Source organism: Rana temporaria, chromosome 6 (assembly GCF_905171775.1).
Source record: "Rana temporaria chromosome 6, aRanTem1.1, whole genome shotgun sequence".
Taxonomy (NCBI): domain Eukaryota; kingdom Metazoa; phylum Chordata; class Amphibia; order Anura; family Ranidae; genus Rana; species Rana temporaria.
This window is the reverse complement of record NC_053494.1, coordinates 188,119,231-188,142,592: the sequence shown is the minus strand read 5'-3', so window position 1 is coordinate 188,142,592 and position 23,362 is coordinate 188,119,231. Positions and strand designations below refer to the sequence as shown.

General features: G+C 43.1%; 1 protein-coding gene across 4 annotated transcripts in view; it reads left to right on the top strand.

Annotated features, from left to right (window-relative positions):
- Positions 1-22,346, top strand: part of LOC120944115 (protein mono-ADP-ribosyltransferase PARP14-like) — a 59,883-nt gene extending 37,537 nt beyond the window's left edge. For 3 of the 4 annotated variants that reach the window (XM_040358008.1, XM_040358006.1, XM_040358007.1), the window contains 5 exons: positions 707-879; positions 2,286-2,331; positions 8,486-8,628; positions 12,968-13,142; positions 21,957-22,346. In XM_040358008.1, coding sequence (XP_040213942.1) covers positions 707-879; positions 2,286-2,331; positions 8,486-8,628; positions 12,968-13,142; positions 21,957-22,246 — 827 coding nt within the window. In that variant the 3' untranslated portion in view covers positions 22,247-22,346. Of the gene's footprint in view, positions 1-706; positions 880-2,285; positions 2,332-8,269; positions 8,375-8,485; positions 8,629-12,967; positions 13,143-21,956 lie in introns of those variants that run through there. The other variant, XR_005750356.1, reaches the window with a different exon arrangement.
- Positions 22,347-23,362: the final 1,016 nt, after the last annotated feature.

Below are 23,362 nucleotides of genomic sequence, written 5' to 3'. Positions count from 1 at the left end.
GCGTACCTTCTTGTGTTTGCGGGTATCTCGTATCTATGGTTTACACACCAGTTTTACCTTTTACGTTTCTTCCCCTACAGGTTCAAGTTGGACTTATCTTTATATATGTAATAGACTTTGAAATCTAAAGATTTCAGGCGGGGAGTGTCATGTTACATGATATTATTTTTATTATGTACTGTCTCTTTAATCCCTATCTAGTTTGACTCTTGTGGCATTCCTTAGTTTGCATGCTGCTCAGTCTCCTCCCCCTCTTTTCTGTATCAGTCATTTCAATGCTGTACTTCATGTGACCTGTATGTTTCTTCTACCTGCATGTAAGAATCGTTCTTTTACCTGTTGTAACTTGCATTCTACGGATCATACGACGAATAAACATCGCCAGATCTTCTTTCATGTGAGTTGTGACTGAGTAAGCTATCTGGAAAGGTGATTTGGGATGGATAATCTCTTCAGGGCAATGAGCTCCATGTGCTACTGAAAAATACATTCATAGCCTTTGCAGCCGATTCAGAATAGATATCTTTCGATACAAACGTTTTAAGAAGGCATTTCCCCTCACTTCGTGTTGTGACAATTTTTGTGTATATTTTGTGTATATGTATGTATGTGTGTGTGTGTGTGTGTGTGTGTGTGTGTATGTGTGTGTGTGTATATATATATATATAATTTTATATGTGTATTTTTATTTATTTACTTTTTACAGGCCAAATTCTTATTGACCCAGAAGAATCGATTAAGGCTATCCTAGAAAGTACATTCAAATACTTATCAGAAATGTTACTCCCCAATCTGGAAACAATCTCTATAGTTGTTATTCAAGAGAACATTTACAAAACCTACCTGAAGGTTTTTGTGGAGCAATGCAGGCAATTTGAGGTAAACCGTCAATCTATGGTAGACATGTGCAGTTCATTTAATTCTGAATTGAAATTCTGGGAATTTTATTTTTATTTTGTTTTTTAGGAAATTTGGATGTATCCGAGTTTCCGAATTACAATAGTAATGCATTTAAAACTAATCCAAAATAACAACTAAAGAAATTTGGTAGAAATCTGAGTTTGAAAGGGCAACATAGAAAAACAAATAATGGAAGTCAAAAAACAATAAAATAGAATATAACCATTTTCCAAAATTCAAATAGAATCGATTTGAATAGAAAATAGTAGAAGACAAAATAATCAAAAAAACAAAAAAGTGTGTTTAAAAAAACAACTGCGCAAATACCATGTGACGATTGCCATTTTTTTTATTCTATGGGGTCTCTGTTAAAAAGAGAGAGAGAGATTATTACTGTATTTATTGGCGTATAACACTCACTTTTTTACCCTGAAAATAAAGGGTAAACTGTGCCTGCGTGTTATACGCAGGGGGCTTTGGAACATTTTTTTCCCAAAACGTTCCTCTTAAAGTTAGGGTGCGTGTTATACACTTGTGCGTGTTATACGCCGTTAATTACAGTATATTTATTACTAGCTTGGTCTTTGAGTGGTTAAAAATGTGTATTTTTTTTTTTGGGGGGGGTTGTAAAAATGAGTTTACACTTCGTGAACAAAAAGTCTACAGGGTCCTTTACTGGACTTTTATAGGTTTTATCTTGAAGAAAAATCTCCCGCTCTTCACAGTCACGTCTTATTCAAGTCATCAGTTTTTTGGTGACCCAAGACCATTCCTCTTCTTCCAATGTGACCAGGGAAGGTCAAACAGTTGGACACCTCTGCACTAGAGGGGGGAGCTACAAACTTCTATATAAATATAATAAAATGCTAAAAAGATGAAACGGATTAGAGCCCTTTCACACTTGGGCGTTGGGGGCGTCGGTGGTAAAGCACAGCTCTTTTAAGTGTCGCTTTACCGTTGTTTTAGCAGCGCTTTTCGGCCACTAGCGGGGCGCTTTTAACCCCCGCTAGCAGACGAAAAAGGGTTAAAAGCTGATTTCAATGGGCAGGGGCACTTTCTATACACCGCTCCTAAAGCGCCTCAAAGAGGCTCATTGCAGGACTTTTTTTGGCGTCCTGCCAGCGCACCGCCCCAGTGTAAAAGCACTCGGGCTTTCACATTGGAGTGACAGGAGAGGCGCTATTTGTAGCGCTAAAGCACCTCAGTGTGAAAGGGGTCTTTGGGTAAAATTTGCACTAAAAAATGACAGTACTTGACAGTAAACACAACAACGACTCGCTATAAATGCTCACTGAATATACACTCTACTTTCCTTGTTAATAAAGGAGCTGACGTGATGAAATAAAAAGATTGTATTTTTTTTTTTATGTATATTTCTTTTTCAGGAGCAACAACGCAAAGGAAAAATTCAAAGAGCAATTCAGGCACAAGGTAAAGATAAAGAGTTATTAAAGTTGGGAATGATTCATAAAGTTTAATCACTGGCCTTTTAGCATATTTTCACAGACATCACCTAAATGTAAAACAACAAATTATTTGTGTGTTATGGACAGGACTGGTGCAAGGATTTTTGAGACCCTAGGCAAAAACTAATTTTGCCGCCCCCCCATTGGCCCCACCCTGACCCCACCCCGTTTACCCTGCCCATGTAACAGGAGGCTGCACTATACAGGAAGCATTGGCTTTGCTTCCTCTAGCATGGAGTTAGTAACATGCTGCAGCCTGTAGAGCATGCAGAAACCAGCAGCCAGGCACCCCTAGACAGCACTACACCCTAGGCGGCTGCCTAGTGGTAGCACCGGTCCTGGTTATGGAGCATTGCCATCCATCCAAATGCCATTCCAACACAGGTCTAGAGCAGGGTTCGACAAACCCCAGGCGCCAGGTCGCTATTGCGACTAGAATTTGACGACCTGGCACATCCTATGTATCCGTGCCCCCCCCCCCCCCGCTGCGCGATCCTGTCGGGTCGTGCCGGCCAGCAATTGAGCTGCTGCAAATGTGCACAGAGCTGTATCGAGTTCTGGCTCAGGTAAGTATTGGGCGGTGGGACTACTTTATTTTATTTTTTTTAAATGCTTTTTACTTTTACCTTTACAACCACTTGAAGTTAATTGTGACAGCCAGATCTGTTGCGCTCCAATCCTAATCTCTCGCCACTCAAACCTCTTCATATTGTTTGAATTAGTAACATATAGAAAAGTACATGACTGAGATTGCATAAGACAGTAGATGATGTTTAAAATGTATCTATACCAAATGTAAGACATTCTAATTAAAGGAGTAAATGGCCACGTATTAGGGGCTACTGTCGTAGAGTCTTTTCTATGATCCGCAAGGTCACAGGGTTATGTGTTATGTGTTACACTGCATCCAGAAACTATTCACAGCACATCACTTTTTCCACATTTTGTTATGTTACAGCTTTATTCCAAAATGTATTAAATTCATTATTTTCCTCAAAATTCTACAAACAATACCCCATAATGACAGCATGAAAAGAAGTTTGAAATTTTTGCGAATTTATTAAAAATAAAAAATTAAAATAAATCCCATGTACAGAAGTATTTACGGACTTTGCTCAATACTTTGTTGAAGCACCTTTGGCACCATTACAATTATTAGTGAGTATGATGCTACAAGCTTGGCACATCTATTTTTGGGCAGTTTCTCACATTCTTCTTTGTAGGACCTCTCAAGCTCCATCAGGTTGGATGAGCAGCGAATATGCACAGCAGTTTTCAGATCTCTCCAGAGATGTTCAATCGGGTTCAAGTCTGGGCTCTGGCTGTGCCACTCAAGAACATTCAGAGTTGTCCCATAGCCATTCCTTTGTTATCTTGGCTGTGTGCTTAGGGTTGTTGTCCTATTGGATGATGAACCTTCGCACCAGTCTGAGGTCCAGAGAGCTCTTGAGCAGGTTTTCAACAAGGACGTTTCTGTACATTGCTGCATTCATCTTTCCCTCAATCCTGACTAGTCTCCCAGTTCCTGCCACTGAAAAAACATGGCATAATGCTGCCGCAACCATGCTTCTCTGTAGGGATGGTATTGGCCAGGTGATGAGCGGTGCCTGGTTTCCTCCAGACATGACGCTTGACATTCAGGCCAAAGAGTTCAATCTTGTTTAATCGGACCAGACAATTGTTTCTCATAGTCTGAGAGTCCTTCAGGTGCTTTTTGTCAAATGCCAGGTGGGCTGTCATGTGCCTTTTACTGAAGAGTGCTTTCCATTTGGCCACTCTACCATACAGTCCTGATTGGTGGAGTGATGAAGAGATGTTGTTTTTCTGGAGGATTCTGCTCTGTAAACATAGAAATGCTGCAGCTCTGTCAGAGTGACCATCGGTTCTTGGTCACCTCCCTGACTAAGGCCCTTCTCCCACGATCGCTCAGTTTGGCAGGGCGGACCGCTCTAGGAAAGTCCTGGTGGTTCCAAACTTCTTCCATTATGGATGATGGAGTCCACTGTGCTCATTTGTGACCTTCAATGCTGCAGAAATGTTTCTGTATCCTTCCCCAGAGCTGTGCCTCGATACAATCCTGTCTACAGACAATTCCTTGGACTTTGTGGCTTGGTTTGTGCTCTGACATGCACTGTTAACTGTGGGACCTTTATATAGAAAGGTGTGTGTGTGTGTGCCTTTCCAAATCATGTTTAAGCAACTGAATTTACCACAGGTGGACTCCAAGCTGTAGAAACAACTTAAAGCGGGGTTCAATGCATAATTTTTATTTTTTTTGCAAGCTAAAATTAATCACATTAAATAGTCCCTAAAACATATTACTGTAATAGCTCCCCAATCTAGAAATCATTGCAAACAATTGCCTTATATCCTCCAGCTCATGTTGTGGCCGTATCCATCATATGTGTGGGCATGTGAAGCCCAGTTCCTTTTTTCTTCCTGGTTTTCAGGGAGAGGTGCATGCTGGGCGATTTGTAGGCACAGTAATGCCCAGAGACTCCTGGGAAATGAGTGTCATCATTTCCCAGGAGGCAAAGGGGTTCTTGGGACAGGAAGTTGAACCACCTAGAACCAGGCAGATTACAAAATCTGCCTAGTAACAGCCAGATTTTTTATTTATTTTTTGTTACATTAAAGGCCCTGTTAAAGTTCATTTTTAGGGTGGAACTCCGCTTTAAGGATGATCAGTGGAAACGGGATGCTCAATTTTAAGTGTCATGACAAAAGCTGTGCATACTTATGTACATGTTGTGTTTTTTTTAATTTTTTTTTTTATATATAAATTTGCAAATTTTTCAAAACTCCTTTCATGTTGTCATTATAGGGTTTTGTTTATAGAATCTTGAGGAAAAATAATGAATTTAATCCCTTTTGGAATAAGGCTGTAACATAACAGAATGTGGAAAAAGTGAAGCACTGTGAAAACTTTCCGGATGCACTGTAGATCAACATCCTTTTGTGGCTCTGCTGAACGATCTCCCAGAGGACACACCATGCCCTATGAAAAGATGAATTTATTTTATGCTGCTTGGGGCTAAAATTACCATAGCAGGAGCGTGGAAGGCTCCTACGGTCTCTACCAGTCGCATGCGGCATAACATGTTGGATCATGTTGCATGAGAAGGTGGCTAGTGTGATAAATGATAAACAGATGCTCTTTGAGAAGACCTGGGAATCATGAGCACATTATGTTCAGGTTCCGCTTTCTCCCACACTTGGCTAGTTCCTCTACTCTACTGTGATTATTGTGAGTTCTAGGCCTCTTCTTTCTTCTATTCTCTTCTTCTTTTTTTTTCCCTCCTTTCCTTCTTTGACTTCTCTCCTTTGCTTGGTCTCAGACTTTCTCTTCCTTGGATCCTGTATACATTGTTATGATCATGCCAACTCCTCCAGGGGTTCCAGGGCAGGACATTTTTTATTACATTTTTTTAGTTTAATACTTATTGGAAGTTTTATATATAATCTGATTCTTAGTTTGTGCCCTGCCCAGTTTGCAATAATTGATACTTTACTTGTTATGTATCGTGCCTGTGTCTTGTACGATTTGGTGAAGTGTTGTTCATACGGATATTGGCTTATTGGATGTATTACATTTTCTGAATAATAGTAAATGTTCAATTAAAAAACCTTTTTTTTTTTTTTTAACGTAATTAAAAGCGTAAATGTACAACCATATCAATAGCAGAGGATGTTCCAGGAATTAACTCAACAGTTTTATCTAGGGGAAGAGACTTTCTAGTGAAAGGAAGCATCCCGTATCACTACCTGGAGTTATTGAATAGTTAAGTCGTGGGCTAGAGGGGCTCTTAAGAACAGAGAGAGCCTTAATTTCTTGTTGCAGTGTCCAAGGACTCCAGCCATAGAGACCATTATTAACTTTGGTCCAACATCATCTGCCCTATATAGTGGGAGAGTAGCGCATATCAAGGATTTTCATCTGTTCAGAGCTCGAGGAGTTGGAAATTTGGAGAGTACAATTGCTTTCCTAGCATAGAAAATTGGATAAAACACTACTTGGCCGATAGTTATTCTGACAGCCAAGGGTTCCACCAGGCCCAATGGACAGACCCCGGGAGCCTGGGTGATTGAGATGTTGGTCAAAGAAATATTATAATGCAAGATTTGAGTCCAATAGGCACTTATTCTGCCAAAAATTGTGGATTAAGTCCATTGTTTCAACAGGACATATCCAGCAAGTGCTAGAATGACTAGTTGAGGAGGCAGGTATAATCCAGTCTACAGTGAGTGCAGCCGGTGGGGAGAGAAATACAATTGTGGTGCGTGGGGGTGTGTGGGATGGTTGGACTCCAGGCACCCTGTCTGTCACTGCCTCAGCCGTGGTACCCACTCAATGCAGCGCCGGTGCCAGTCTGCACCTGGTGTCAGTCTGCACCTGGTGTTACCCGGGTGCAGGCCACACCCCTATAGCAATGCCACTGATGGCAGTGATCAGCAACTTATAGTGGGACTGTGATACTGTGGTGAGCAATCTGCCACTACCAAACACTGTCTGGGAGGGAGAGTAACTCACTGACGTTGGTGACATTAATACAGTGATCAGTGATAATACTGTACTAATGACACTGGCTGAGAAGGTGTTGACATCTAGGAGCATTTAAGGGGTTAACTGTGTACCTACCAGATGTAATGTGTGCTGCTTTTTCTCCCTGCTTTTCAGCGAGAAAAAACAGCCAGATCACTGTTCCGTTTGTAAACGCAGAACTCTGTGCTGTGATTGGATACAGCGGATCAACAGGTTTCAGCCAAAATCAATCATAGACTGAAACCTGCTGACAAACTCATGCTGTGTCCAATCACAACATGGATCACCCGGGGGTATGGCCATGCATGCCCCAAACCTGGAAGTAAGCTGGCAATGTACTTGTACGTTGCTGTGCCTGCACCTGCCGCCCACTTGCAGTATATTTGCTGTGAGCAGGTCGGCAAGTGGTGAACACCGCAATAAACAAGCATGCAAAGATGCAAATATAGCCTTAAAAGACCATTGGTTTGTAAAATGGTGATGAACTTTGTGTTGCTATTTAGAAAGGAAGTTCTTCTGTAAAGGGAACTTCAGTCAAGTTTCTCCACCCCAAATTAGCTCACCCATGTCTTTCTAGAAGGTATTAGTGATTATTATGTCATAGTGCCAACATTCTAAGTTGGAAGTAAAATGGGTTCTCCTTGAATTTGGACTTTGGGTATATAGAACAATCATATTGAGGTAGAAAAATCGTTTATTATAACACATGATTAATTTAAAAAGATAAGAGTGTACATTACAACTAAAGGTGCTACAACTGTAACGTGATGGTGGCATAGAGGAGATATCTCCCATTGGTGATTCCCAGTGGGAGATACAATGTGACATGCGTAAGGGTTAGGTTAAAGATTGATGCCATAGTTTAGGCGAAGGCCGAGTGTCTGAGTGAAACCAGAACTTGATTGAGGGGGGCGGTTGGTCGATAGAAGGTGTGGTTAGCAAGCTGTATACCAAGGTGATTCCTTTTGACTGATGGGATGGGAGTCTTGTAGAATTGTTTGGAGAGAGTCTTTGTCCTTCAGCTTATCTTTAAAACGTATTGATTGGATTCTGAGGTACAGGAAGGATGCCTTTTGCAAGTGTGAGAATGAATGCATCCCTGATGCAGCAAATAGAAGACCTAGGTTGTTGAGCCCTCTGTCCATCCAGGCTGTAAGGGTCAAGTCCGGTAATAGTAATTCTATTGCCTTAATGGGTAGCCGGGAAAGAATGGTAGTCCTTTGCTATGTTGTTGTGTGGAGGCCAACCATAACCGTAGTGCTACAGTCATCGTACTTGGGTATTGGTGCTGTAGTTTTAAGTTAAGCAGAGCAGCTGTAAGAAGTTTTTGTTAAGAGCTGTGGATTCAATTTGGTTCCAGGTTTTGTTGGCATTAGGTGACCACCACTCTCTGAGTTGATCCAGGACCACTGCCCTATAGTATGCCTGGACGTTGGGGGCTCCCATGCCTCCATGATGCACAGGGGTGAGGAAAATGAATTTTCTTGAGCCTTTGTTTTTTATGTTGCCAGATAAATGGGAGTATTCCCTGCAGTTTCCTGAATATTACGTTTTTATGTTTATTTCTTTATGCCAGTGATAATTACCTATCCACCAACCTGGACAAACCCTGGGATAGAAGATTTTGAGGAGATATCTCTGGACACAACATCCGAAGAATACAGAACCATAAAAAAATATTTTCTGGACACCTCAAGACATTTATATAATAATGTGCAGGTAGAGTATTATGTTTTATTTTTTTATGCAGGAAAAATAGCAAATTTCACACCACCAAATTACCTTGTTAATTGTTGTGCCAGGGTTACAATTTGAAAGAAGGGTATTGGTAAATGTATTCTCTATAAACAATAAGACTAAAAGGCATTATCTGGCAGCTGTCCATGCATGATCTGAAAATTATTGTTCTACATGCATTTTGTTGACAATTGAGCTTTCAAGAGGAACTGAACTCTGGAAGCTCAGATTTACCATGCCTTGTTATGCACTGTCTCTACGTGGAGGCAACCATTTTGGTGCTGTAAGGGGTTAGCTCGGTAGTGGGGTGTGTGACCCCTTGGATGGGTTCACCACACACTGAATTTATACAGACTGGCAGTCGAAAACGGTTGAAAACAAAGTTCTTGATTTATTTTTCCATCTTGCTGGAAAACAATTGCAAGCATCCAAACAGCATAAACAAAATCAAACATAAAATAAACCCTAGCCACTCTGGGCTATCTATGGAGTCTGACTTGGCCTAGCGCTGGGCAGGCAGTGCTGGTCATACAGCACAAAACAATAGTCTCTTTGATTTTTATCACACACAAAAATCAATCCTCTCCTCACAAGACTTTCAGTACTGCTCTCCTTCCTCACAAAGCTTCAGGATGCAGCAAATTAGTGGTAATCCTCTGGGCTACTTATAGAGGCCTTAATTGCCTCATTCTGAACTGCTGACGTTTTTAAACGGCCTTTAGCCTTTCTCTGGCTACGTTTGTAGCCGACACCCGATAATGATTGGTGTATTGTCCAAACAAGGCAGAAATGTATCTCTCGTCTGTGACAACACCCACAGATTTACCTGACTTCCTGTCACAGTGCAGAGGTGCTTTGCTTCCTCATGTCGGAGCTTCCAGAAAAAGAGCAGGGAGCAAAGTCCGAGGCAGCAGAGTCCTAAAAGATCTTACACAGCAGATATACTTGTTTAAAAGCTCAGATTCTGAAGTGTTAACTGGCAGCACTGCATAGCATTAACACCTTGAAGAGAAGTTTGGACCTCACCCATCAGGTGCTAGCTGGGGCCATTATAGGGGAGGCCAGAGGTAGGTAACTGGGTTAAAGCGAGAAGACCGAGTAGAGGAAAACATGCCCAGTTGCATGCTTTTGGGGATATCTGTCCAGGAGTAGCATTGCTGGAGTTTATTACCTCCTCCTAGCATTACGGGGAATGACTGCTACATTAAGGATGGGACTTGGTGTGTAGGCAAAGAAAGCCAGATACTGGACAGATGGGTAGTGTAATATGTCACAAAGACTGTAATTTTCAGACAGTTGCAGTTTACCGGGTGAGGTGATACAGAATGTGGATCAGGTTGACGTATTGTTGGGCAGGGCTGCAGAAGACCCAGCTGTCATGGTACAGATATACATACTACACTGACACTTAACTAACAATAGGACTATCTCAGTTGGTGCCTCCACCCCCTCCTGCTTAAACTTCTTGCTGACAGAGGTAATGGACACCCTCTGAGGATGGCTGCCTCTTTTTGTTCACAATATATTGACTAACTTAGATGTGCTATCAGAGCCACTACATTATTTACAAGGGCATCATATCACTTGGAGCGTCGGAATCCCCTCCTTACTATGAACACATTGGCACAGAAGGAAAAATTAGAGGAAAATGTAGCGTCTTAAAAAAAGATTTCAGAAACTTGGATACCAAGCTCAGGAAAAGCACTGTCAAGGTAGAACGATAAGAAATACTACCTGTGCCACAAGCTATATTGGAGGAGCAACAGGAGCTTAGTGAGTTGAACAAATGGCTGAGAAACTCTTGTAAGACAGAGGGTTAGGTGATCCTGGAGATCCGGCCAACTTTTCGGTCGGTTATTGGCTCTACTGTAGGGACGGACTCTTGGAGGAAGGAAAATGGTTAGAAGCCGGAGGAACATTTAAACTAGGATCTGGGGGTGGGGTATTGGAAACGAATATGCCATTTTGAGAATAAGGTTCTACAGGGGAATGGGAAAGAAAATTTGGTGGTGTGTACGTAGTTTATCTAGATTTTGCTAAGGCACTTAAAACTGTACCGCACCAATGTTTAATCCATCAAATAGGGTCAGTTAGCGTTGATGAATTTGTATGTACATGGATAGGAAACTGAAGAGCAGTGCTAAATGCCTCCTCCTCTGAATGGTCTAAACTCTAAAGTTGTAAAGTTTGTGCCTTAGGGTTCTGTCTTGGACCAATGCTGTTCAATTTGTTTATTATTGATATAGTGGTAGACCTAGATGGCAGATGAGGTTCAGTACTGGGAAATCTAAGTTATACACTTGGTGCCAAAAATATGTGTAGCGCCTGGTTTTCTTTAAAGTACTGGTGCTATTTAAATTTAGAGGGAGATCAGAGTGTAGTTAAACTCTGATCCGGTTAAAATGTTTTAATTGGGTCCTGAGGATCCCAAGCGGTATAGCTGTTCGGTGGGGAGTCCGTCTGAGGAGCGCCAATGAGAGGCTGGCGGTCCAAAAGGATTTCGACAAACCACCGGGGATAAAGGTAGCCGGACACTGAAGGATTGATCACTCCATATGTCACTCTGTGCTTTACCATAATGGACCGGACATTTTTAATAAAATAAAGTCTTATAGCGCTTGATTTAGGTATCGCATTACCACTGCGCTATACAGCTTTTTCTCAATACTCCTGCTCCTTATTCAGATGCTGCCCTCTCTGGGCACCATACAGATCGCTTGTATATCTAATGCGTACACACAAACATTTTTCGGGTTCTAAAAAATTACGTTTTCAGGCTCTCGAAAAAAACATTTTTTTTCAACTTGATCATTAAAACGGCCTTGCCTACACACGATCGTAAAAAAAAAATGCTCTAGCAAAGCATGGTGACGTGCAACACGTACGACGGCACTATAAAGGGGAAGTTCCATGCTGATGGCGCCACCCTTGGGGTGGCTTTAACTGATTTTGTGTTAGTAAAAGACGATTCGTGCTTTTCTGTCTGTTACAGTGTGATGAATGTGCTTACTCCATTATGAACGGTAGTTTTACCAGAACGAGCACTTCCATCTCATAACTTGCTTCTGAGCATGCGCAAATTTTTCACGTCGTTAAAGCCCGCACACGACCATTTTTTAGAACCCGAAAAACGACAACGTTAAAAACGTTGTTAAAAAATAGAGCATGTTCTAATTTTTTAGATCCCGAAAAATGATCGTGTGTGTACGCGGCATAAGAGCGCCATCACTCCGCTCAGATTGTCCCCTGAGCGGGTGTGCATTCCACTGCCTGGAAAGCTGAAAAACAGAATGGTTGTGCAGTAACCATGCCCTTATGTTTTGTGCAGTGCCAAGGGGGCCTTGAGGTGTTAGACCAGAATCATTGACTTAGGTTTTAATAATAATGAAGGTAAATTAAATTGCATTCCCAATAGTCTATTCTCTTCACATAGTTTTTGTCTTTGTTGCACGGCTTTCAGTAGTGTATGTTTTATGTTGGAGCTTTTATCCAATCATATTTCAGCCATGATAGCTATCATGCGTTACCGGTATCCAAGAAATCTGCATTAAGGCCATCTGCCATAAGTTATTGTACGCCTGATAGATGGCCCCAGTGTCACCAACTCAAAATCTGATTAGTTAAAGCAACAGTTTCGTTGCCATTTATTGTAAGCTTCAGGAGCCAGCACTGTTGATTTTGAAGGCCTCAAGGCAGATTTCTTTGACCTTGGCAACACATGATGGCTATTATTATTATTCAGGATTTATATAGCACCATCAGTTTTCATGGCTGAAATATGATTTGATAAAAGCTCTAACATCTACACGACTGGAAGCAGTGCAACCAAGAGAAACGCTATGAAATTAGGAGAATCGACTATTGGGAATATTTGAATACACATTCATGGAAAAAATATATTAAAACCTAAGTCCGTGATTCTGATAGTTTAGGCCAGCAGAAAATGCCTTGCTGGCTCTGATGGCCTACCACTGGTAACTTTATACCTCCCAACTGTCCAATATTTGAAGAGACTGACCCACTTGTGGAACCAAATCCCTATGTTCATAGACTAGGTGCAAGAACTCAAATCTGACCCTCATCAACTCACTATATGACCATATGGAACCTATGAACACCCAGCACCGTATTGAGCATGTGGAGCATGGATTCTTAATTTGATCTGTAAAGTTGGACTGGTGTGTTATATAACTTGGATCCTGGTCAGGGTGTTATAACTTTCTTTATGAACACTATTGGTGGACATTTATTGCCAAAAAGTGTGTTTTTCGTTTTTTAAGTTTTGAACACATTTTTTGTATTGTCATTTTTTTATTTATAGATAACCAGGATTCAGAATAAGAAACTGTGGCAGAGTTTCTCACTAAACAAGCAGATGATGGATCAAAAAAATCCAGGACTGGAAAATATACGACACCTGTACCATGGTACAACTGTAAATGAGATCCACAATATCAGTCATGGAGGATTCAATCGGAATTATTGTGGCAAAAATGGTAAGCATCCAACCACTAATGCTCTATTAGATGGCACCGACAGTTGCCTAGTACCCTGTTAATAAAAGAAAAAACAAAACACTGGAGATTTAGGGACACACCCCTCTCTCACCTTCCCCAAAAAAGATGAGGGGGGAAATGTAGTCTCGGGGTTGATGGGGAATTTGGCCGTGGGTTATTTGTCAGATGAATGTGCCACTTGCCACCAGATGCAGTGCCGCTTGCCACCCACAGCCTGCCACCAGATGCAGTGCTGCTGTCACTCCCTCTGCATGAACCACGTGTGTAGAAGGAAAGAAGTGGCATCACTATCTGAGAGAGTGAAGATCACACCAGTCCCTGCTGCTTGCCGCTGGGTGCCGGAGAAGGAGGGGGTGCCAAGGTGGGTGGGGATAGCAGTGCTGCACTAGGCGCAGGGCTCGCTCCCGGCCTAACTGTCAGAGTAAATTGTCACTGGTTGCAAGATGCCAGGCAGCGCTGGCACTAGCAACCAGTTCCGGAAATGTAGTTAGTAGGCGGTGGCTGTGTCCTCTATTTCATTCCGGGACATTGTATTGTCCCGGAATGAAGGTGCCCGGGACCTGGGACAGACATGTCAATTGCGGGACAGTCCCGGGCAATCTGGGACACATGGGCACCCTAAGAGCCGGGCCACACTGTTTCAACATTTCATAACCTGGCATCCAAGCAGTGCAGAATCTCAGAAAAGATGTAGCATTCCTCTCATCTTTTTAATCACTTAACATTTTAAAGAGACCTTGTCATCAACTTAAACAGTTGAAGGTAAAAACACCAAACAATTGAATATTTTAAATGCTTACTTGCAGGCTTTATGCTTTCTTTGAATTAAATGTTTTCACTTGCAATGTGGCTTTGAACTTGGTAGAAAATCTGACTACTCTTGAAAGAGTCAATTCCCTAGCACAGTTCCCTCCCTCCTAACCCTCGCCTCTTCTGGGAGTGTCTAATAACACTCTGTGCTGGCCCAACCCCTCAACTCCTCTACACTCCTCTCTTCACCTTACTACATATGCTTTTTATGTAGCAGCCTTCCTAAAAACGAATGGCATCATGTGGGCGCTCCTCCTCCAGCGTTTACAATAGGATGGAAGCATAGGTGTGCACAGCCTATTGCATTAGGGTGTGCACAACAAACCTCAAAGCCGCAGCGGATGGTGGGTGTGGTTCAATCGCATTTACAGTGGGAGGAGCTTAAAGGGACATGGTTAAATAAAACAAAAGCCTTCCTGTATCCATGAAATATGCTTTTGGTCCTCTCTTCCCCCTGTTGGGCACTTTCATACTGATGCTTTGTGGTTTTCGCACGCCATGGGTGCAGAACAGTGTACCAGTGGTTTTTGTGTGGGTTAGCTGCGGAATGCTATAGACTTCTATTGTGTCTCACGGTTTGGTGCGCTTTGTAAAACAAACTGAAAGCGTGGCTTTGCGCTTTCAGAAAGTGCATCAAAACTATGGGACACAATAGAAGTCTTTGGCAAACTGTAGCTAATCCACACGAAAACCGCGGGAACACTGCACTGCAACCATGGTGTGGGAAAAACACACTGCATTAATCTGAAAGCCAAGCTGACCCTTAATTATTACTGACCTCTGAACTCTCCGTTAATTGTTACTGACCCTGGAACTCTGCTGCACTTGCTACTGACCTTTGAGCCACTTCTGAGCTCTGCGTCACTTACTACAGAGTTTAAAGGTCGGTGCTAGGTGAGGCAGAGTTCAGAGGTCAGTTCTAAGTAAGGCAGAGGTTAGGGGTCAGTACTAAGTGAGGCAGAGGAAAGAGATACGTGGATAGTTCAGAGGTTATTTCTAAGTGAGGAGGAGTTTAGGGGTAATTTCTACGTGAGACAGGGGTCCGTGCCAAGTGAGGCAGAGGTTAGGGGTTCTGTACCAAGTGAGGCAGAGGTTGGTGGTCTGTACCAAGTGAGGCAGAGGTTGGTGGTCTGTACCAAGTGAGGCAGAGGTTGGTGGTCAGTACCAAGTGAGGCAGAGGTTGGTGGTCAGTACCAAGTGAGGCAGAGGTTGGTGGTCAGTACCAAGTGAGGCAGAGGTTAGGGGTCAGTACCAAGTGAGGCAGACCTCAGAGATCAGTGCTAAGTGAGGTGGAGGTCAGTACTAATTGAGGCAGAGGTTAGGGGTCAGTACCAAGTGAGGCAGAGCTCAGATCAGTGCTAAGTGAGGCAGGAGGTCTGAGCTAAGTGAGGCAGGAGGTCTGAGCTAAGTGAGGCAGGAGGTCTGAGCTAAGTGAGGCAGGAGGTCTGAGCTAAGTGAGGCAGGAGGTCTGAGCTAAGTGAGGCAGGAGGTCTGAGCTAAGTGAGGCAGGAGGTCTGAGCTAAGTGAGGCAGGAGGTCTGAGCTAAGTGAGGCAGGAGGTCTGAGCTAAGTGAGGCAGGAGGTCTGAGCTAAGTGAGGCAGGAGGTCTGAGCTAAGTGAGGCAGGAGGTCTGAGCTAAGTGAGGCAGGAGGTCTGAGCTAAGTGAGGCAGAGCTCAGAGATCGGTTCTAAGTGACGTGGAGGTCAGTGCTAAGTGAGGCGGCGGTCAGGGGACAGCAGTGACAGAGTGCAGTAGCAAGTTACTATCTGTCTCACTGTTTACTTCTGTTCTCATTCTCCCTGAACTCTGTGCCTCCCCTACAGCTGTGCGTGTTACAGAACACCAGATTTAATTGAAATCTCAGGATGGTCCCGCCCAATCCAGGACACTTGGGAGGTATGCACAGGGGGTGATTATGGTGTGCCCAGGCACACCCGCCACACCGCCTGTGCATGCCTATGTATGGCAGTAGAACTTCCCCCCCATTCAGACCTTAAAGCAGAGTTCCACTAGTTTTATAAGTTTATTAAGTCAGCAGCTACAAAAAGTGTAGCTGCTGACTTTTTTAATAAGTCCAGCGATGCGGGTGCCGAAGCCTAGCTCCTCTTCCCCCACCTCTCTGCGGCGCAGGCATTGCAAGTATAGGCCCCCGGCTGTGACAGCTTGCGGATTCACAGCCAGGTGTGCACTGCACTTGCGCGAGTTGCCCTGTGCTCTCTTAGGGCCCATGCACACGAGACGCTGGTAAACTCGAGTTCAGAGGCATTTGGGCATTTTTTTCAACTGCCCCTGAACACATTTAATGTTCTCCTATGTGTCCATGCACACATTCACGTTTTTTTGAGTTTTAAAGCAGTTGGGTTTAGGCTCATTTTTTCAGACGCAAAATTTTGGGTTCAGACGCAAACGTTTTTGCGTTTCAAAGCTTTGGGGGGTCTACAATGTCTTTGTTATGAACGCTGATAGCCGCGAAATTCGCGGCAAAAACGGGCGTTTTAAACGCCGGTTTTTGCCTTTGAAAACTTGAGTTTACATGTGTTTGCATTTGCTTCTCGTGTGCATGGGGCCTTAGTGGTCAGGCAATCTTCTCAGACCTGTGACATGTCCCAGAATATTGCAGAGAGGTAGGGAAAGAGAGGAGTCACCTAGGGGAGGAGGTGGAGGCGGCGACCAGAGCAGGAAGTGGGAGCTGGGTACATGTCAAAACTAGGTACCCACTCTCACCCCCCAACAATGATATGCCAACTGTGGCATGTCAGGGGGGTGAGGAGTGCTTAAAGCAGAAGTTCCACTTTTGGGTGGAACTCCACTTTAAGCCTGCTCTGCCTATCACCGCTCAGCATGGGGGGAACTGTGATGGGGCAGATGATGTAAGGGGGCAATTAGTGTGAATGGGACCTTAAGCAGCTCTCTGTGATGGGTGTCCACATTTACCAATTTTTCCTCACTTGTTCCTATGACAAACTTATTAATCTCTGCTCTCTGTACCAAAGAAAATGGTTATCTGGACACAATGGCAAACCCATGCAAGCCTTTTTGTCAGTTTTTGAAATTCTATTACAGGCCTCAGTTGCAGACAGATTTATTTCTCTCTGCTAAAGCCTCATACACATGATTGGATTTTCCGACAACAAATGTGTGATGGCAGGGTTTTGTTGGAAAAGCCGATCGTTTGTATGCTCCTTCGGACAATTGTCGGATGCTTTTAAAATTTTTCGACAAAGGCGGGGACGTACATGTACGCCCATATGCCTGTACGTGCCATTCTGTGGACGTACATATACATGCGGCGGTCGGCAACCGGTTAATGTGTGATGTCGGATCCTGTGTCCGTCATAAAAAAATTCAAAGTACAAACACACATGCTCAGAAGCAATTCTAACCATAGCCCAAAGGGTGGCGCTAAAAGGCAGGAAAAAACACGTAATTTCTGTTTGGCTGACACAAGTGATCATGTACTGTAGATTCCATCCACCTTTTTGCTACTGAATGTTTTAAAGCAGTGAGTTTGCTAAGGCACCTTTCACACAGGCTGCCTGATTGGGTCCACCTGTCAGTTTTTTTTAGGCGGACCTGATTGGACCATTGCCCTCTATGGAGCAACGAATGTAGCGTCTGCATTTGATCCCATGCCTCCAAAAACAGATAGATGAAGGATTTGTTCCCCATCCGTTGGATCAGATGACAGTCGAATATAAATGGCCATAGAAGAAAGCAGGCTGTGTTCATGTCCACTCTGCATAAGTGGAGCAGACACAGACCTGGCATCGGCCTGCTCAGCTGGGATAAGCGGACAGAACTCCCCACTGAGCAGGCGGATCTGCTGGTGAAGTCCGCCTACGTAAAAGGGGCCTAAAGCGTATATATGACCCCTAAATCTTTTTTTTTTCTTGTTGATCATCATGTCTTATGACTTGTAAACACGATCGGATATCTGATGGAATCTAATCCAATGGATTTTTTTCGTCGGATATCCGATGAAGTTGACTTTCATCAGTCTTGCCTACACACCATCAGTCAAAAATCCGACCAAGTCCAACGCGGTGACGTAAAACACCACGACATGCTGAGAAAAATGAAGTTCAATGCTTCCGAGCATGCGTAGACTTGATTCTGAGCATGCGTGGATTTTTTTCCGAGTTCCACACAGACGATCGTTTTTTCTAACAGCTTTTTATCAATAGGAAAATTTTAAAACATGTTCTATTTTTTTTTAACGATGGGAAAATAAACCGATGGGGCCCACACACGATCGGTTTGTCCGATGATGAAAACGGACCGATGGACCGTTTTCATCGGACAAACCGATAGTGTGTACAGGGCTTAAAGCGGGGGTTCATCCTAAAACTACTTTCTAGTATTACAATGTCCCGACACATTACAATACAATTATGCCTATTTTTTTTTTTTTTTTATGCTGTACATACCTTGGTACAGCTAATTCACCCGCGGGTTGCGAATGTGTAATGTGTCGGGACATTGTAATACTAGAAAGTAGTTTTAGGGTGAACCTCCCCTTTAACTGTATGCCGTTACGTAAATTGTATCCTATGGTCAAAATATAAATCTCATACATTGATATCTTACATTGTATTTAAAGCGGGGGTTCACCCGAAAAACTAATTTTTAACATTAGATTGAGGCTAATTACGGGAAGCACAATCGGGTGTTTTTTTTTTAAATCAATGCAGTACTTGCCGTTTTAGAGATAGATGTTCTCCGCGGCTTCCGGGTATGGTCTGCGGGACTGGGCGTTCCTATTTGATTGACAGCCTTTCGACCGTCGCTTACAGCGCGTCACGAGTTGCCGAAAGTAGCCGAACGTCGGTGCGCGGGCACTGTATAGAGCCGCACCGACGTTCGGCTTCTTTCGGCAACTCGTGACGCGGCGTATGCGACGGTCGGAAGGCTGTCAATCAAATAGATGTTCTCCGTCGCTTCCAGTCGTTCCTATTTGATTGACAGCCTTCCGACCGTCGCATACGCCGCGTCACGAGTTGCCGAAAGAAGCCGAACGTCGGTGCGGCTCTATACAGTGCCCGCGCACTGACGTTCGGCTACTTTCGGCAACTCGTGACGCGCTGTAAGCGACGGTCGAAAGGCTGTCAATCAAATAGGAACGACTGGAAGCGACGGAGAACATCTATTTCTAAAACTGTAAGTACTACATTGATTTAAAAAAAAACACACCTGATTGTGCTTCCTGTAATTAGCCTCAATCTAATGTTAAAGCGGGGGTTCACCAGAATTTTTTTTTTTAAGTTTGTTTCTAGCCCACTCCTATAACTATGAATGATGTTGAAATTTGTCAACTAACTTTAATCACATATTCACCTCCTTATTACTGTGACAAATATTCACTACTCCCTGCTGATGGACACTGCTGTGTCACAGAGACTGCCTTCAGAACTACAGAGGTGCTGAGAGGAGGAGTTTTAGGAGGTGGAGTCAGTACCGAAATCAAATCTTGCAGACAGCAAGGTATTATGGGATATGTAGTCCTTAGAATCGGAAAGTAAACAGCAGAGCAGAAGCTGCAAAGCATGCCGGGAAAGTGTTGAAAGAGATGGCCAGTAGCCAGGCAGAACTCGCACCAGCACTACACTGTTTGTATATATGTTTCTTTTGACTTGGTATCAAGGTTTTAGTGTTTAGCTGCAGGACACCTGCAGGGATTATTGATATTACCCTCCGGGATTATCAACATATTTTTATTTCATTTTATCTATTTTACCAAGCGCAAATTTTTCCCTTTCCCCTTCCCTTCTATACACAGAACTCGCACCATGCAAGGAATTTTTTTTCAAGTTTATATTTGATTGTCAATAATAACTATTTTTGTATTGTAATTACATTGCTGCTGTTATAAGAATGAAGAGTGTAGTCTGTGATCATAAACAATAAATGTTTGTGAATCTTACAAAGTTTCCTATCTGGAGATCCTGCCAGTCACAACATTTCCTTTTGCAGGCTGACAATGCTAAGCCACTGCATCGCAATTAGCAGCAGCACTGTTGTCCTGCCTTGTGAACTTCTCAATGTGTCTGTTGGGATTCTTATCAGGTCTTTCAGATAGAAGCAGCCCAAAATCCCAAGAGCTTGCTGGACAGAATGACAACAGAGCTGCTAGTTGCACATACCGCCCAACATTTTAAGATGGGAATGAGGGACACCTACTATCAAACGTATGTAGGCATAGGACACGCCCCCTGCCACACCCCCTTAAAGGAGAATTCACCAAAAAAGTTAATTAAATCCACAAGGGCTTTTTTTTTTACCACTACTATTCCTTTATATTGGCTTTTAAAATTAACAAATGCAGCAATTTAGAAATTGGATGAAAGGTTTAGAACGGGGAAACACTTGTTAACCGCTTGGGACCCGCGCTATAGTCAAATGACGGCTACAGCGCGGATCCCAAAATCCAACAGGACGTCAATTGACGTTCGCCCCTTTGGGCGTTCCCCGCACGCGCTCCAGAGCGCGCAGCGGGGAAACTCTGTGTTGGCTGTGTCCCTTGGACACAGCCAATTACAGATCGCCACGAACGGCCAATCAGAGTGGCCGTTTGCGATGCGATCTGTGCGGCCAATGAGAGATGATCTCATATGTAAACTTATGAGATCATCTCTCATTGCCATTTTACACAGAGACAGCGGTGCTGTCTCTGGAGAGGAGACCGATCTGTGTCTCTTGTACATAGGGACATAGATCGGTCACCACCCCAGTCACCCCCCTCTCCCTACAGTTAGAACCAGGGCTTTTTTTCAGGGGGAACTTGGGGGAACTGAGTTCCACCACCTTTGGCTCAGACCTTTTGGTGCCTGCTCACCACAATCACTTGTAAACACAGAAGTTTGGTTTCTGTGTTTACAAGTGACAGCTTTGTAACCCCCTGAACGCTGCACTCTGTATGTAATGCAATCCTGGTATTTAATGCCCCTTTAAGACCCTTCTACTGTTTGTGAAATCTGAACGGGTCATTGTTGAGTTCCTGCACCTATTTTCTGAGAAAAAAAGCTCTGGTTAGAACACAATGCAGGGATAGATTTAACCCCTTCCTCACCCCCTAGTGTTAACCCCTTCAATGCCAGTCACATTTATACAGTAATTAGTGCATATTTATAGCACTGATCGCAGTATAAATGTGAATGGCGCCAAAAATGTGTCAAAAGTGTCCGATGTGCCCGCCATAACGTCGCAGTCCCAAATCGCCGCCATTTTTTTGTAAAAAAAATAAATAATAAAAAATAATAATTCTGTCCCCTATTTTGTAGGCGCTATAACTTTTGCGCAAACCAGTCGCTTATTGCGATTTTTTTTTTTTTTTTTTTTTACCAAAAATATGTAGAAGAATACGTATCGGCCTAAACTGAGAAAAAAATATGTGTTTTTTTTTTTAATTGGGATATTTATTATAGCAACAAGTAAAAAATATTGTATTTTTTTTCAAAATTGTCGCTCTTTTTTGTTTTATAGCGCAAAAAATAAAAACCGCACAGGCGATCAAATACCACCAAAAGAAAGCTCTATTTGTGGGGAAAAAAGGACGTCAATTTTGTTTGGGAGCCACGTCGCACGACCGCGCAATTGTTAAAGCGACGCAGTGCCAGAAGCTGAAATTTCACCTGGGCAGGAGGGGGGTATATGTGCCCAGTAAGCAAGTGGTTAAATAATAAAAAGTGCTTTTTATTTACAACTGTATAGATCAGACCAAAATGAGGGACAAATGAGGAGGGACATTGTTCCAAATGAGGGACAATCCCTCAAAATCAGGGACAGTTGGGAGCTATGGTTGCAGCATGGAAGCTTGGTATCGGCCTACCCCAGGATATGCTGTAACTGGCAGGATCTCCAGGAAAGTAATTTTGCAACAGCTTCACAAAAATGCTTTGCTTAAGAGGACTGTATACAAAAGGCATACCAAGCATATTGAAGAATAGATTGAAGGTTACATACACTTTTTTTCCTCTTAATCTATCAGGTACAGTTTGTGGCTATGGGACTTATTTTGCTGTTAAGTCGGAATACTCTTGCAATGACCAATATTCAGCTCCAGACAAGAATGGATACAAGCATGTCTTCCAGGCTGCCGTAATTATCGGAAGATATTGTAAAGGAGACCAGTCCCTCCTGGAGCCGCCATATATCGATGCACAGGCCAAAAAACAACGCTATGATTCTGTTGTGGACAACGTACAAAATATAACATATTTTGCTGTGTTTCATGATGACCATGCATACCCAGAATACCTGATCAAATTTAAACCCTGAGCAATGTATAAAATGTCTGTACTACTTCCTTTTACCCAGCCTGAAATATAACATTGACCTGAATGCAAAGCAAACCCGTGACATCTGCAGGAGGAAATTATACATGTAGAAATGTCAAGCATTTAGGCCCGATTCACACCTATGCAGTTTGCATATTCCAGGTGCATTTTGCTTTTTTCAATATACTGGTATGTTTTTTATCCATTTAAGTCTATGGAACCAGAAAAAAAGTCCCTGGCCCTTTCCATAAAATGCACAGATGTGAACGTGATCCATAGGAAACCATGTTAAATGGACTGTAGTGTGTTTCTGCACAACTGAAAACGCACAAAAAAAATGCATAGGTGTGAACCAGGCCTTAAATAGTTTTTCTTTTGTTGTTCTAAAATAATTGAGACCAGCTGATTTGTACAGAATCCCAATCTAGGAGGGCCTTTGAAGCAGAATCACTGTCTATGCAACCTGTAAGCCAGCAATGAATGCCCATTGACACGACCCATCTGAGAATTTCTTGGGATGTGCAAGGACTAAACCAAATATGAATGATAAAATAAAAACTGATACACAATTGATTAGATATTTAACAATTTATAGTTTTCAGACCTTGAAGAATGGAAGCCAACATGCCAAGGTGTGTTCCACATGAGATCAGTGACATAGAAAAACCAACTCGTAGACCGTGCCGCTGCCTGGAACTTGATGACTTCTAGGCAGATGAAAATTGGGAGGCATTCTTCATGATGGCTTACTTTACTCCAAGTGGTGCTGGGCTGCAGTTTGACTGCAGGTCGATTGTCTCTGTGTTTTACATGTGGTTGACATCTATAAGGCCTTGTACAGACGATCGAACATGTCCGATGAAAACGGTCCACGGACCGTTTTCATCGGACATGTCCGCTCGGAGATTTTGGTCTGATGGTTGTACACACCATCAAACCAAAATCCCCACGGACAGACAGCGTGGTGGCGACGATGACGCCGCGACTCGCGCGCACCAGGAAGTTCAATGCTTCCACGCATGCGTTGAATCACTCCGACGCATGCGTGGGATTTCGGGCCAGCGGACATGTCTGATGAGTCATACTAACCATAGGACATGTCCGACGGACCAGTTTC